The sequence below is a fragment of the Urocitellus parryii genome, chromosome 11, assembly GCF_045843805.1.
Source record: "Urocitellus parryii isolate mUroPar1 chromosome 11, mUroPar1.hap1, whole genome shotgun sequence".
NCBI classification, from domain to species: domain Eukaryota; kingdom Metazoa; phylum Chordata; class Mammalia; order Rodentia; family Sciuridae; genus Urocitellus; species Urocitellus parryii.
This window is the reverse complement of record NC_135541.1, coordinates 39621150-39636047: the sequence shown is the minus strand read 5'-3', so window position 1 is coordinate 39636047 and position 14898 is coordinate 39621150. Positions and strand designations below refer to the sequence as shown.

Genomic DNA, 14898 nt, shown 5'->3' with positions numbered 1-14898 from the left:
TATGAAAAAACATAGGGGAGATTGTCCCTTTTTCTTTGCGAAGTACAATATCAGACATTGTATATGCATTTCTTCAATTTACTAGTAACAAGTTTTTCCTATTTTATTGTATATTAAAGAAGCATGGGTCAGTGAAGGTGGCCAGGCTGCAGCAGCCTCTGTACTCACTGAATCACTTCCTACTGGCCTGATAGAGATGACTCTAAGTTATTCTCTGAAGACAGCAAAAATCCTGTCTTGGGAGGAGGATGAACCCGAAAGTTGAGGATCTTTATAAAGCCTCTGCTCTGCTACCAGTAGCTGCCTGTATTTCTCATCATCATGGTGGTAACCCAAGTCCCTGTGACATCTGGGAAAGGTTAGGCCTCTAGAGTCATCACAGGGGAAGGGACAGAGTGAATTACCTCTTAGACCATAGACCTCTTTCCTTGCTTCCTTCAGATTTTTCTCTTAATGATGTCCATGACTGTGCCAAAGAAAATTTCCAGTTTGGTGTAACCATCAAAAACGTCAACGTGAAACTGGGTATATCAGAAAATAAATGCAACAGGATTCTGAATGAAATCAAAGGTGAGAGGCAGGGGCATGGGACTTCCAAGCTTATAATCACTTCCCCCTCCCTGGAGCTCCTGGTCTCAGTCTCCTTTTAAACTAAGCACTGGCTTTTGAAGGCAGCAAAAATTTCAATTTCAACAGGAATCTACCCAACAAAAATGCACCAAGCTCTTACTGTGTTGCAAGCTACTTTTGCCAGCTAAACATGCAAAAATGAATTAGACTAAATCCCTATCTCCACAGTTCTCTTAAGAGGTAAGCAATCAACAAAAGTCGTAATGACATGGCTGTATCCAGTGTAGGGTATCAGGGTGGACTTCCTAGAGGAAGATATATCTGCCTGCCTGCTTGCTATCTATCATCTGTCTATCATCCATTTCCCAATCCAGCATCTACCTATTTGCTTTTTATCTGCCTACCTCCTACCTTACATCCATCTATTTAGCTATCTATTGCCTTCTATCATCCATCTCTCTACCTAGCTATCTTCCATACACTAACTTAGTGATTGGCATTTATAGATGCTCAAGGTAAATGCCCCTTCCTTGTCCTGCCCCCAGCTTGTGTGATCTGTGACTGGGTGAGCTTTCCTTTTGCTCCATACACGAGGCCTCCCTTGCAGGCAGGGATGTGTCTTGTTCTCCCACGTCTCCCAAGCAAGCCAGAGAATATCGTGGTACCCAAATTGTTCAATGGGCAGCAGTGAATTCAAGGTGTGAAAGTGGCTCCTCTGATGAATTGCCAGCCCTTCCTATCTATTCATTTCAGATAGAAACAAGAGGAGCACCATGGTGGAGGACTTGGTGGTCCTTGTACGAGGAGGAGCAAGTGAGTACATCACCACCCTGGCCTACAAGGAGTTGCCGACAGCCGACCTGATGCAGGAGTGGGGAGACGCCGTGCAGTACAACCCAGCCATCACAAAAATCAAGGTACACACAGCCACTCTACTCACCCTTGCCTCTATCAGAACACAGCTTCGGAGGGCCCACCATGAACCAGGGCACAGAATGCAGAGATGAGATCAATGCAGGCTCTAACTCTTAAGGCACATCCTTGACAGCAGAAATGATATCCAGAAAGAAAAGATTAGAACACATGGCTCGGTACCACCTAGAGACCCCTGGCTCCCTCTTTGGGTCCCTAAGTTGCTAAAGGAAATTAGCAACCAGCTTCTGATTCTACTCTTCTTAAATGAATGTTCTTTCCATTTCATCAAGGAATCACTCATTCAGTCATTTGTTTATTTAAACATTTATCCATTCAACCAACAAACAGTGGCTAAGTTCCACTGTGATAGTTCAGAAAGTGAGAAAGATACTGGAGGAAAGATACCAAGATACCAAGATGGAAAATACAGTCTGGGATGAACAGTAAGATGCACGCATGGACAGCTAGCTTACAGGATAGGATGAGGCATCATGATAGTAACTAACATGTTCAGAGTACCTGCTGGGCACGTGACATTCAGCCAGGGGCTAAGTATGTTTATCTACTTTCATGACTGATCAAATCAAGAGAAGGTGTATCCATCCACAGTTGCTCAAGAAGCTCTTCGAGGTTCAGACAGGAGACTTGAACTTGTTCTCTACCAGCTAGAGAACACATGGTATATAATGTGGGCTTAGTGGGGAAAAAAAGTAATGATCCTAACCAACTGTCACTCCAAACAAGAGGAGTCTGACAACCTTAAACTGGAAAGACATTTGTTAGAAAAACACTGTCACACACATCAGCACAGGTACATACTCGCCTGTGGGGACTTCTGCATGGTACCCACAGTGTGTCTGTATAGTTATCGATGGGCCATTGTCCAACCGCTGGAGAGTCCTTTTTTGAGTCAAGGAGGGGGACTGAGAGGCTGGAGCTCTGACAAGAGACTCTGCAGTCCCAGACCTTGGCACTTTTCCCCAGTATTTTCATTTGCATGTCAAATGCACAGTTTTTCTCCAGAACAAAAAGGCTGCCATTCACATCCTCTCCTCTGCACTTGCTCAGCAGTGACCCTGAGGACATAGTTGCTGGTGATCACAGGAAGGATGAAGTCAGCTGTGGGTTACAGGCAGCTCCAGAAAAATCTAGGCTTGACTGATGCCATGGTGACATTGGTTAGCGTCACAGCTGGGCATGGAAAAGAACAGAGAATTTATGGGAAAATAAGTCCCTGGTTTTGTTGTTGTTTTGTTTGTTTGTTTGTTTTAACTGAAATATCTTATCTAAATTAAAAAAAAAAATTGAACACACAAAGAATGCCCTGGTCACTCAGCGAGGTTGAACATTAGCTGCGCACATAGGAGCATCAAGTGTCAAGTGTGCAGTGTGGTGGGGCAGGAGCGAGGGTGGGGAGGTCAGAGATGTTTTCCAGAAGCATTGAGGCAGAGGGGAAGGCAAGGAGGTAGAATGTTTCTATGCCCCCACCCCATACCTCCTAACCCGTGCTGCAAACATACCCCCAGCTGTGACTTCTTTCATGCACTCTTTTCTGGAAAGAGAAAACTGGGGATGGTTTCACAGTATCTCAAGATCACTCTTCTCTGCAGAGCCTGCTGACCAGGTAGCTGGGGTGATGATTGACTTTCAGGACAGCAGAGCCCACTAGATAAGCATTTCCTAAACACTTGAGCATTGGCTACGACTTGAGGGCATTCATGAGTCCTTAAGATTAAGATCTGAAACAGGATTTCAGTAGATATCAGACAGACAGGGAAGGAGCCCACAGAAGCACCCATTCACGCTATTTGCTGGTAAACTTCCGGCAGGGAGAGGTGAAGCCTCATTCAAAGAAGAGTTAAGACCTACGGACATATAAAGAGATTTTTGAACACAAAGTTTCGAAATTACGTTCAGGATGCAGAAAATGAGCATATGTCTGTAAGGTAGAAAAACAGAAAGAAATTTTTTAAATGTGTTGCTTTGTGATGATAATAAAATTCAAGAAAATGAAGAATTTATGAAATAAAAATAGAAACTGAGATGTTTAGACACTAATCAGATGAAAGGAAAGTGGCTGAATGTAGGGAACCAGAAGCACAATAGCAGAATTAAAACCTACATTGGAAACTATAAAGAACAGAATTGACACTGCAGAAAATTGAGTCAGTGATGTGGAAGTGCTATAAAAAAAATGTTCTTATAATGCAGAAACAAAAGACAAAGAGATTAAAACAATGACAGAAAAGAAATATGATGGATGGAGTACAGAAGTGGAAACTGAAAACACAAAGACTCCTGCCTGAGAAAGAGACAAGATTAAATGTGAGGACACATTAATCAGGCACGTAATAGGAGAAATTTCCCTGAGCTGATAATACAAAATGAACAGCTCACTGAAACCTAAGAGAAAGTACCGAAAACAGAACGATCCTGAAACCCATCCTGGAGGGATGTTTTACTTTTAGGAACAAATATAATCGACAGGAATCAAAGTCAAATGGTCCTGGAAGAATTTGCAGCAGGAAATGCCTAAAGAGAAGAGAGCATCAACTATTAGGTCTTAAAGGGAAATTTTGTTATTACCCAGTGAAATAGTCTTTAATGGGTGAAGAATTTCAAAGACATTTTGAGATAATGAAAGAGTCCCAGAAAGGGGTTGCCAAATCTAGCAAATGGAAAGTACAGGATTATCCAGTTAAATTGGAATTTTGTATAAACTAAGAATAATTTTATTTTAGTGTAAACATTTCCCAAAGATTACATGGAATATACATATCCCCCCCAAATTATTTGTTGTTTATCTGACATTCAAATATAACTGTTAATACTGTATTTAACTGGCAATGCTACTCACAAGGTCTATCATCCATGCACATTTCTGCAGGAGTCAGGGTACCTAGGTTGTGGGCTGGGACCCAGGCTGATACACAAGCCTTTGAAGGAGCATTGGCACACTCAGGGTAGAAGGAAAAAACTAGGGTAGTAAACAGTGCTCATATGGAGATCAGGATAGCCTAGATCTTTGTGCAGAGAAATAACCCCCAAATCATAGTTGTTTAGTCCAATAGAAGCTTATTTCTCATCCATGTCATTTCCAAGAAGTGTTGGTCAAGGGATTCTGTTCCAGGTTGTTACTCAGGGATCCAAATGAGGGGATTTATCTTGTCATGTGCTCCCATGATCACCACAGCAGGGATAGGGGAGAGCAAAAAGTCACCTCCCTCTACTCTGAAAGCTTCTGCTTGGAAGCGACACTCTACCTGCCTTTCACTGGTCAGAACGAGTCACATTGCAAACCTGGCTTTAAGGAGGCAGCCCTATTGTGTGCAAACCTGCCTCTGAAGAACCGTAGCCTCACCAGGTGCCTAGAAAAGAAAGAAGCTGAAATACTCAGTAATCGGTTAAAATGACCATCATATCTTTCTAAAGGAAAATCACTTATAGATTTCTAAAAGCAAATTACTCCAATCAAGAGAAAATTTAAAATACGATACACTAGCACTTGCCTGGTAAAATGATATATCAGATTTTTACTGATAGATCTCACCCCTCAAAATAAATTCTGAATTTCAAACAAGGAAACTATGAGTATAATTGAGTATAATTTAGAATCCTTAATATATGAGAAATGATAGTTTATAAGAAAGAAACATCTCAAAGGAAATGAAACCCCGGTTGGCTGATATGCAAAAGCTAACCTCTTTAATAAATATAAAACCTAAAGTAACAAGTACAATAAATTATTTTTTTTAACCTATCAAGTTGACAAAAGTTAAAAGTCTATATTCAAAGCCATTGGGAGTGACAGGGTGGGAATATAATTTGGTCCAAGTCTTTAGGAAAAGAACAGAAACAGATACCTCCAAAATATTTTTTTTAAAAAAACAAAACCTTTATAGCTTTAGATCCAGTAACCCCAAATGCAAGAATCTACCAAAGAACTAATTTGAAAAGTCGATGAAGATGTCAGTAGAAAGACATGTCAGGTTTGGTTATTTGTAGTAGCAAAAGGGAAAAGAAAAAAGGAAACATCTCAAAGGTTCAACCATGGAAGAGCTGAATACATTGTGATTCATACAGCTGGAAGCTCTGAAGTCATGAAAAGGCATTTATTTTATCAAAGCCTACTGAATCATGTGGGGGAAATGTTCATATTATAGTAAGTGAAAAAAAAAGTGGGATATAAAATTGCACTCGTGCACCGATTGGGTGTAAATATCTGTCATCCACCTGTCGACATAGAATCACTACAGGAAACAGGGCAGGATATTTTAACAGTTCAATTCCTTCCTGCCACTTCCTGGCTATGTGCCCTCCATCAACTACTTAACTTTCTGTGCCTCTGCTTTTTCATCTGGACGATGGGGAAATAGAAGACTACCCACTCCCAAGGTGGTTGTGAAGATTGTTGGCTAGTGTGTGTCAAGTGTTACCCTCAGCAGTTTAGAGATGCTAGCTATGGTAACAGCCATTTGTTATGCATAAGAGAAAGAACTGCATGGAGTTCTTTCTCTTTCACTCTAGAGAAAGAACTGCATGGAGTTGAGCAGTTACTGACATCATCTCCTTCCAGCAATGGGATAAGTAAGATGTTTGCAAGGCTAGATATGTCAAGGACCCAAGGACCAACGTGAGTATTTAGAATTGAGAGGTGGAGAGGAAAGAGGATGAGGAAAGGAGGGAAAGGGAGAAAGAAAGGAAGGAGGAGAGAAGGAAAAAAAGCAAAAAGGAACAGTAAATCAAAGAATGGACACACTGCCATAGGAGTTTAAAAAGGAGCTGGGGAATTCTGCGGAGTTGCTAATAAGTTCCAAAACAAACCACAGGAGTCTGCAAGATTCATAAGAACCCTGGGATAGAGATTAGAAGTGGGAATAACTGAGCCTTTTTTTAAAAAAATCATTTGTCATCCCAAACAAGCAGGAATGACACAGGCTTTGGATTAGCATCTTCTTGATGCCATTTATGAGTTGTGTGACTTAGATCAAGTTACCTACCCTTGACTGAAAACGGGGCTAATAATTACTGCCATGTGAGCATGGCATGGGTCTGTTTGTCAACCCCCACACGGCCACTGGAGCATGGTGTATGTGGAAGGCCGACTGGGGTTTGGCTGCTGACTTGCCAACTCACTCCCTGGAAGCAGTCTCGGAGTTTGCAGGAAGATACCACGGAGGTGAAGGTGGTCTTCCACGGCACTTGGAAGCAAAGGCAGGTTGTTGGAGGAGCTCTTCACAGGTGTAAAACAAGCTTCCCCTTCCTCCCTCCTAGCCCCCAACATGTGCGGCCAGCAGGCTGGACCACTCTGCAAGCAGCTTCTGGATCAATTCATTGACCACAAAACGGTGAGACAATGGGACCACCGAGGGGCTTGCTTGGCCCACTGGAGCGAAGGTCAGCATCGGATGCATTAAGAAATGGAAGCAATTTTCTTCCCACTGGAGGCTTCTATTAAGCATGATTGCCTGCATTTAGACAGACCCTAAGCTCTCCAGGGCCGGTTTAGGGCAAGATCACAAACAAAATCTGGAGAGGAGCCTGGCTCTGGATAGGAGCTGACACTTCAGCCAAGTGGAGTTGAACTCTATGTGCATGTGTGTGCACATGCTAGTGGGAATGGGCCTGTTTTAAACTACGTCTCTGGAATGTTCCTCTTGTCATCTCACCTGCGGCACCATACCTGTCAGTGGCTTCTCCCTCGAACACACTATGAAATCCGTCCAGGGACCAGCATCTCCTGTTTCTGCCTCTCTGTCTCTGACAGCCGCATGAGCTCCTCCTTGCCCACAACCATCACCCTGTGGAGGCCTCCCATCCCCCTCTCATGCACTTTCCTCACTGAGCTGTGGAGTGGACCCTTAAGACACAGAGCTGAGCAGTGCCTGGCCCTGAACTTTACTAGCTTACAGTCAAGTCACGGCAGAAATCAAGAGGCTTCTGACATTAAAAAAAAAAAAAAAATTAATGACAATAAAGAAGTAGTCAAGCCTGGTGCATTGGCACATGCCTGTAATCCCAGCAGCTCAGGAGGCTAAGACAGGAGAATTACTAGTTCAAAGGAAGCCTCAGCAACATAAAGAGATGCTAAACAACTTTGTGAGACTCCGGGGTCTCCCTGGGGATGTGGCTTAGTGGTTAAGCACCTTGGGTTCAATATCTGGTACAAATTTTTTTTAAAAGTTACTTAAAGATAGAATTTGTACCAGATGAGTGTCCCAAGTGTTTAGTGGAGGGAAGGTTCTTGGTGAGTTTTAGAGCTCCTGATTGTGGCTCTGACATGACGGAAATGATTCTGATAGGTTTGAAGGGAGAGTGATGTGGGGACAATAACTCTAAAATACTGTTAAAGACATGCTAGAAAGTCATCTCCTCACCAAAGACAGATGAACATGCAGTCCTTCCTGTCTCACCTACGCCTCACCACCCATTTCCTGTGAGGTGGCTGTAACCACCACACAGTACAGATGCTCCTCAACTTACCATGAGGCGATGTCCAGATAAACCCTTCATAATTACAAATATCCTAGGTCACAGATGCATCTCACATCCCTAACCTGCCGAGCATCGTAGCCTGGCCACACAATGCCATGCAAAGTGTCAGAGTTTCTCCTCCTGTCCTCAGGGCTGTCTGGAAGCTGGGCTCAGAGCTGCTGTCACCACTGTCCAGGATTATAAGGGAGTTTCTTATGGCAGATGGCCAGTCCAGGAAATGGTCAAAATTCAAAGTACCATTGGTACTGCATATGAATCACTTTCATTGAAAAATTCTGAGTCATAGACCATCTGTAATCACTTATTGGTGTGTTTGAATTCTGAGTTCCTAGAGAGTGGAGAGTGGAGATTATATTATCCAATGCTCAGTGTCTAGCACTTAGTAGGTATCAGTGTTTGTTGGCCAGAATCTGAATGAGGTCACATGCACGCATTGGGTAACATGGAGGCAGAGAGGGGTTGGGCCTCCATTCAGGTGCTGTAGCATCGGTCCAGTTCCTCAGGAGTCCACCGGCAATCTCCCTGCCCTGACCCTCTGCCCATTCCTTCTTCCCAGGCAGAGCCTCTGTATGAGCTGGTGACTGCCACGGATTTTGCCTATTCCAGCACAGTGAGGCAGAACATGAAGCAGGCTCTGGAGGAGTTCCAGAGGGAAGTCAGCTCCTGCCACTGTGCTCCCTGCCAAGGGAATGGAGTTCCTGTCCTGAAAGGTACCTCTTCCAGGCCACCAGGGTCCCTGCTAGAAGCCATCATCTGAAGGAAGCTGGCTTTGGGTCCATTTGCCCACCTCTGTTTCAGAAGAAGTTAGAATGCAGACCACCAGGAGCTACTCCTCTGACCATCAACCTACCTAGGTCCCAGCCTTCAGGGTCACAGTGGGTGACAATAGCATTTAGCTGAAGCCAAAAACAAAGAGTGGCCAAAGACTCAGAGAACCTCCCTTTGTCAAGGAAGAGGGTCTGGGCTGAGTGGGAGGAAGCCTCTGTGCATGTTCTGATCAATACATGGCAAGAAGATTGGAAGGCAGCAGCAAAGAGGGCCCAGCAGAAATTGACTGTGGACTCCAGGGTCACGTCTGGGGTTGCTGCAATGGGCGAGGCAAACTTTGAAGGACAGGTGGGCTGGGAACTTCTGCTCCTGTGGTGATGGGCTGGTCAGACTCTGAGGAAGAGTCCAGTTCAGCACTCCAAACAGGACATGAGGAGCCAGCCCCAGACCAGGGAGCCAACTGGAGTCAGGGCCTAGTGTAGGTGGAAGGAACTAGCCCTGCAGAGAGGGGACTGAGAAGTGCTCTCCAGGAGGAAGATTCCAGTTGTTTCCATTATCTAACTGGCTTTGCAGGATGTTTCTAGTTCTCAGACAGAAAGGATATGAGCAAAGCAGATGTAGTGAGGGGGTCCAGCCTGGGAGTTCTGCCACAGCACATCTGACATGAGCTGACATTTGACCTCCCATGAGAGTCAGTTCCACAGGAAGTGGATCAGTTCATCAGCTCAAGGTTTTGATCTGGGGTTGCTGAAATCCTCCTTGCTTTGCACAGTATTAGAATGTAGAAGCATCCTAACCTGAGACTGTAGAGTGGAGGTACCAGAGAATGGCATGTTCCAAGGGCCTGACCTTTGAAGGACAATCCTGTAAAGGGATTCTGTGGGAGCAGATGAGAGAAGCTCCAAGGGAACAGATTACCTGAGGAGACACTTCCAAAGTCTCAGAACTGGCTAAAGACAGGGTGAGCAGGGTAAGGGTAGCGAGTTCCCCATCTGTAGGGGTACTCAAGCAGAGGCTGGTGATTCTTTGTGGTAAATGATGATTGGTCTCCATGAGGACTTCTGATCCTGAAGCCTTATAGACATGGGTCAAATGTCAGCTAAGGAGTACTCTTCCTCACCAACCCCATGTACCTCCCCATGATGACTCTTCACATCCGTTATGACCAAAGGGCCCTCCAGGAAGGAGCAGGTATTCTTGCATTGGAACCTGTTTGATGCAAATCATTCAAGTCAGTGCTCGCCCTGTGTTCGCCTAATGGAGATGCCACGCGGGAGGCCGAGCTGGGGAGCTCTGCTCCACGTGGTATTTTTCATACTCTCTCCACCTGGTCTCCTCAGGTTCGCGCTGTGACTGCATCTGCCCTCTGGGTTTCCAAGGCCCCGCCTGTGAGGTCACCTCTGGGGAAGGTAAGGAGTCTTTGAGAGTAGGTTGGAAAAGGGGAACTTTGGGGAAGTCCAGAAAACACTTCCAAACAACAAGTCAGCTGGGGATGAGGAGCAGGGGCCTGGACACCGTGAACCTTGAGATCCACACTGACTCCTTTTGTATTTCATGGATTTTCACAACCGAGAGTTCTTCATGTTTTCAGGATTTATGTGGCATAGCATTCGTAAGTTGGACTTGGAGTCTTCAGGAATGCTTATCCTCTTTTCCTTCTTAGTGAACTCCTAGTCAACCTTCAAAATCCAGCACAGATATTCCTCCTTGGCAAATATCCCTCTAATGCCCCAAGTAGAATCAGTTACTTCCTCCTGTGGTGCCCACGGGGCTTTGGACACATCCATCATAGCTCTTAGCATCCTGAAGTTGGGGACATGGACTGTTTGTGCATCTCCTTGCCTCCATGAGTAGGGATCGGAGCCCATCTATCTGTGTCTCTATGGCCTGGTACAATTGATGCTCAGTGATAACAAGAGAAATTCCATCTGTCTCTCAAATTCTTTCACCAGTTGATTATCTAACAGTTCTCAACCTCTTACTCCTCTCTCACTTTTTTTTAAATCCCTTTATTTTACTTTTTTTGATGATACCCTGAAAAATAGACATGGCACATTCAAGGAAAAGAAGAAACACTTATTGAGCATCTACTATGCACTAGGCACTTTGCTGAGAGCCTTTAGTTTGGGTTCAGATTTCATCTCTATTGTTTAATAACTGTGACCTTGAACAAGATACTTGTCTATTCTGTGCCTCATTTCTACATCTGTAAAAGGAATATGATTACATTAAGTACCTCACAGAGTCATCTTGAATTTATAATGAGGCCTGATAGCACTTAGAATGGTGCCTGATACACTGTCACAGAAAAATAAACATTGGTTTCTTTGTTTCAGGGTTCAAGGTTCCTATGAATACTGAATACATCAAATCTTTTAACCCTTGCAGCCAGCCACAAAGTCAAAACAGTTGATATGCCCATTTTATTGATGAAGAAACTAAGAGTCAGTGGGTTACTGATCCTACAGGAAATGTGAGGACCTAGGTTCAGCATTGGTGGGTCTGGCCCCGTAGCTTTTGATGTGAAAGCCTCCCTGTCCCCAACCCACCACCTCCCTAGGGAAATGCTCAGGAAGTCCTTGCTCTCTTTCTTTCCACCTCGACCAGGTCCCAAGCAATGATCTGCCCATTGAGCACACATCCATACCACAAAGGATTTCTGTTGATTGGAGGAGACCTAGGAAACTACCCACTCCTACTTTCTCATTTTGCATAGGGAGAGGCCCAGAGATATAATGAAATTTACCCAGAATTACCCTGCAAGTTAGTGGCAAAGCAGACCTGTGTTACACCACGATGGCAGTTATTGATCATTCACCAGTCTCATCAACAACCCAAAAGTCCTTGCAGAGAAGGCAAGTGTCGGAGAGTAGAGAGCACCCACGTTGGCTGTTACCTCATTTAACACACCAGGTTCACAGTAGATAACAGAGCTCCCATTTTTCAGGCTGAGAAGAAATAAACAGCCCAGCAGCCCACAGCTGAGCAGTGTCTGAGCTAGAAACCATTCATTCAAGGTGCACTCAACAAGTGCTCACCCAGAGTCTTCTAGGCCTCCGCCTAGGTGCTGAGGCTCATGGGTGACATGCAGCGATGGCACCATGAGAGGGAAGGTCAACATCGTTTGAATGGTCCCACGAATGCATTTAAAGTTTCTATTGCAATCACTGCTGAGAAACACTCCAAGAGCTTAAAATATGAGACTTGGTGAAGAGTTAGGGGTGGGGAATGGCTTCCTGGGGGAAATGCACAGTGTTGAGATCTGAAGGGTGAATAGGGGTCAGCTGAACAGAGGAGGCAAGGGCCCAGGAGGACAGCCTGCGAATATGCCTGTGGTGAGAGGGAATACGTCACGTACAGCAGCCAGAGATAAAGGCTGTCCATAGGAGCTCGAGACCAGAGACTCTGCTTCCTAAAGGCATTTGGCTTCTCCTCCCCACCACACCCCGTAGTGCACCAGAATGTTCCCAGAACTAATTAATGTCAGTTGACCTTCTTTCTTACAGAGATCCCCATTGATGGGAAGTGGAGTTGCTGGTCCCAGTGGTCTCCATGCTCTGGAGGACATAAAACCAGACAAAGGCAGTGTAACAATCCACTTCCTCAGAATGGGGGCAACCCCTGCTCAGGCCCAGCTTCGGAAACACTCAGGTGTTAGGGGAGGGAGCGCTTCCAGCAGGTGGCCCAGCTGTGGGCGTCCCACTGGGTGAGCTCTGGACCTCAAGATGTAAGCACTCACCCCACACCAGCTCCCACCAGGCCTGACTGAGGGCAGAAGGAAGGGCCATCCAGGCCTTAGGGTACAAAGTTGATTTGTAAAATGTATTTATTGATTTGAATAAAGAGTGAGTTTAAACCAAAGTCACCGCTCCCTGAAGAAGTAAAGCCTCCTTGAAATCTCACTTTGCCTACTCTGTCATTTTATTTCACTCACCAGCCAGGAACTCTGTAAGGGAGTTGTTCACCATGAAGCCCCACCATCTAGCCGTGACTGGCACATAGTAGGTGCCTAATAATTAATCGGTGAATGGCTGTTAAGTTGTTCTTACCTTGACAGATCCGCAGTCTTGTCCAACAATAATAACAGCAGCTGGCATTTATTGTTTGACTACTATGTGCCAGCCACTGACTCAGGGATTGATTGAGTCCATCCTCATAAGGCAGATGTTAGTATTAGGCAGCTGGGGAAACCGAGGCTTAGAACAGTTCAGTGACTTCTCTCCAAGTTTCCATAGTTAGAAAGCAGCCGAGCAGGGCTGCAAACTCCAATTCTAAAGCTTAAACTCTTCAGCATGATGCTTACCTACTTCTCAGTGAATGAGCATCTGGCTAAAAGAACTTTCTGTGAAATATATAGACATACACACACCGCAGTAGAAAGTACTCTGTGTGTGTGTGTAAGGAGGAAGAGAGAGAGTGTGTGTTATGGACCAATCTCCACCAGCTGCCTTCTGAGGAGGGTGGATCTTGATTCCTCGGCCACTTTGATGCTGACCACATCAAGGGTGTGGCTGTACACTTTGGAAGCAGGAACTATGGGCCAGAGTTGAACTGGGATTAATGAAGAAAGAACATGTTGGGTGCCCAGAAAAGATCCTGAGCTAAAGCCAGGGGTCAGGGAAATTGACCACTTCATGAGAGAGTTAAAAGAGAAGACCATCACAGCAGCTGGAGAAGGAAACATGTCAAGCTGATGTCTGTGGGACCAGGTACAGTGTGGCCCCTTCTTTGCGGGGGGGGGGGGGGGTGTTGTTAACGAGAAGAGTAAGCGAATTGTTGCTCCCTAGGCTACCAAACACCCAAACATCTCTGTTTTTTAAGTTGTCAAGTGGGCATTTAAACTCTATTTCTCTCAATCACTATCCTGTTAAAGCATCCCATCAGATTTTCTTTGCTCTTGGGCACTTCCTGTCTGCTTGAAGAATTTCAGGTGTATTTGTTGAAGTAAAATGGATAGGGAGACAACGCAGTTAGAGGTGGATTGATTCATCCTATTCATTTCTTTTTTATGCAGTTTATACATAATTTTATTTTTTATTTTCTGAGTCAACAAATCTAGTTTTTAACATTAGGTTTCATTAGAGAGCACAAAGGTACATAGTAGCCACAATAATCTGTGATTTGGTGATCAGCATTCACGTTTCAGTGTTCCTGTTCTTTTTATAAGTTGGGGGTATAACGTTGTTTTACAACAAAATGGATCACTCATAAATAGGGTTTTATGCAACAGAAATCATCCTATTTATTTTTGACCAATTTGATTTTAGCCTAGTTGCCTGCTTTGGGTCCAGACATTAACACATCTAATGACACCAAAGCTTTGGTCCCTGCCACCCACCAGTCTGGTCCAACCAGCTACCTGGAATGGGATCCATAGAACAACCCCTGGGCAGGAGCTGCTTTTTGCCACCCAGGGGTTGTTGCACCAAGTACCGCGATTGTCTGCCTTCCCGCCAACCCGAGATCCCTGCCACTGAGCTGACGGATCTGGCCCCTTGTTTGGCTGAATATTATTGCCTTGCTGTCTGCTGTTATTTCAACAGGCTAATCCAATAATGTTTTATCTCTTTCATTATACGGAGGCCGTATAATTTTCTTGAGTTATAATCTATCTTCTTTTAAGATTCCCCAGAGACAGAGAAGAGCAGTTGTCTTGGGTTGACAGGAGGCTCCCACGAAGCCGACACCAGCACATCCAGGCGAACGCTGCCAAATTAAATTCTGAATCTCAATCACAGCCACCGCTTCTAATGGGAAATTTGAGTTGATTATGGAGATGACAGCCCAGGTTCACGTTTATTGCATTTAGCAGAAATTGTTTATCCTATTAAATATGGTCTTGAAGGAGAGACAATTGAATTGCCAAGCACCGGTGAATACCCAGGTGACGCCCAGGCGCTGCTAAACTGTGTAATAATTATATTTTTATTTGTGGGCTAAACTTCCCCCCATGGCTCTTTTTTGCAAACAAATACATTTAGGAGGAGACTGAAACATAATGCGAGAATTAAACTAAATAAATGCAAACTGTACTTTTGGAGAATCCTGGCCACTGTCGCTCACCCTGGTGTACCTGTGAAGGAGCTGGGCTGTCCAAGCGGCAGAGCCCCAGTGCTGTGGCTTGGCAGATGTCCTGGAAGCATGAGATGT

General features: G+C 44.7%; 1 protein-coding gene across 1 annotated transcript in view; it reads left to right on the top strand.

The window, feature by feature from the left end:
* Positions 1-12472, top strand: part of C8b (complement C8 beta chain) — a 34959-nt gene extending 22487 nt beyond the window's left edge. The window contains exons 8-12 of the mRNA XM_026382586.2: positions 442-570; positions 1324-1487; positions 8537-8690; positions 10089-10157; positions 12255-12472. Coding sequence (XP_026238371.2) covers positions 442-570; positions 1324-1487; positions 8537-8690; positions 10089-10157; positions 12255-12406 — 668 coding nt within the window. The 3' untranslated portion in view covers positions 12407-12472. The remainder of the gene's footprint in view (positions 1-441; positions 571-1323; positions 1488-8536; positions 8691-10088; positions 10158-12254) is intronic.
* The last annotated feature ends 2426 nt before the right edge of the window (positions 12473-14898 follow it).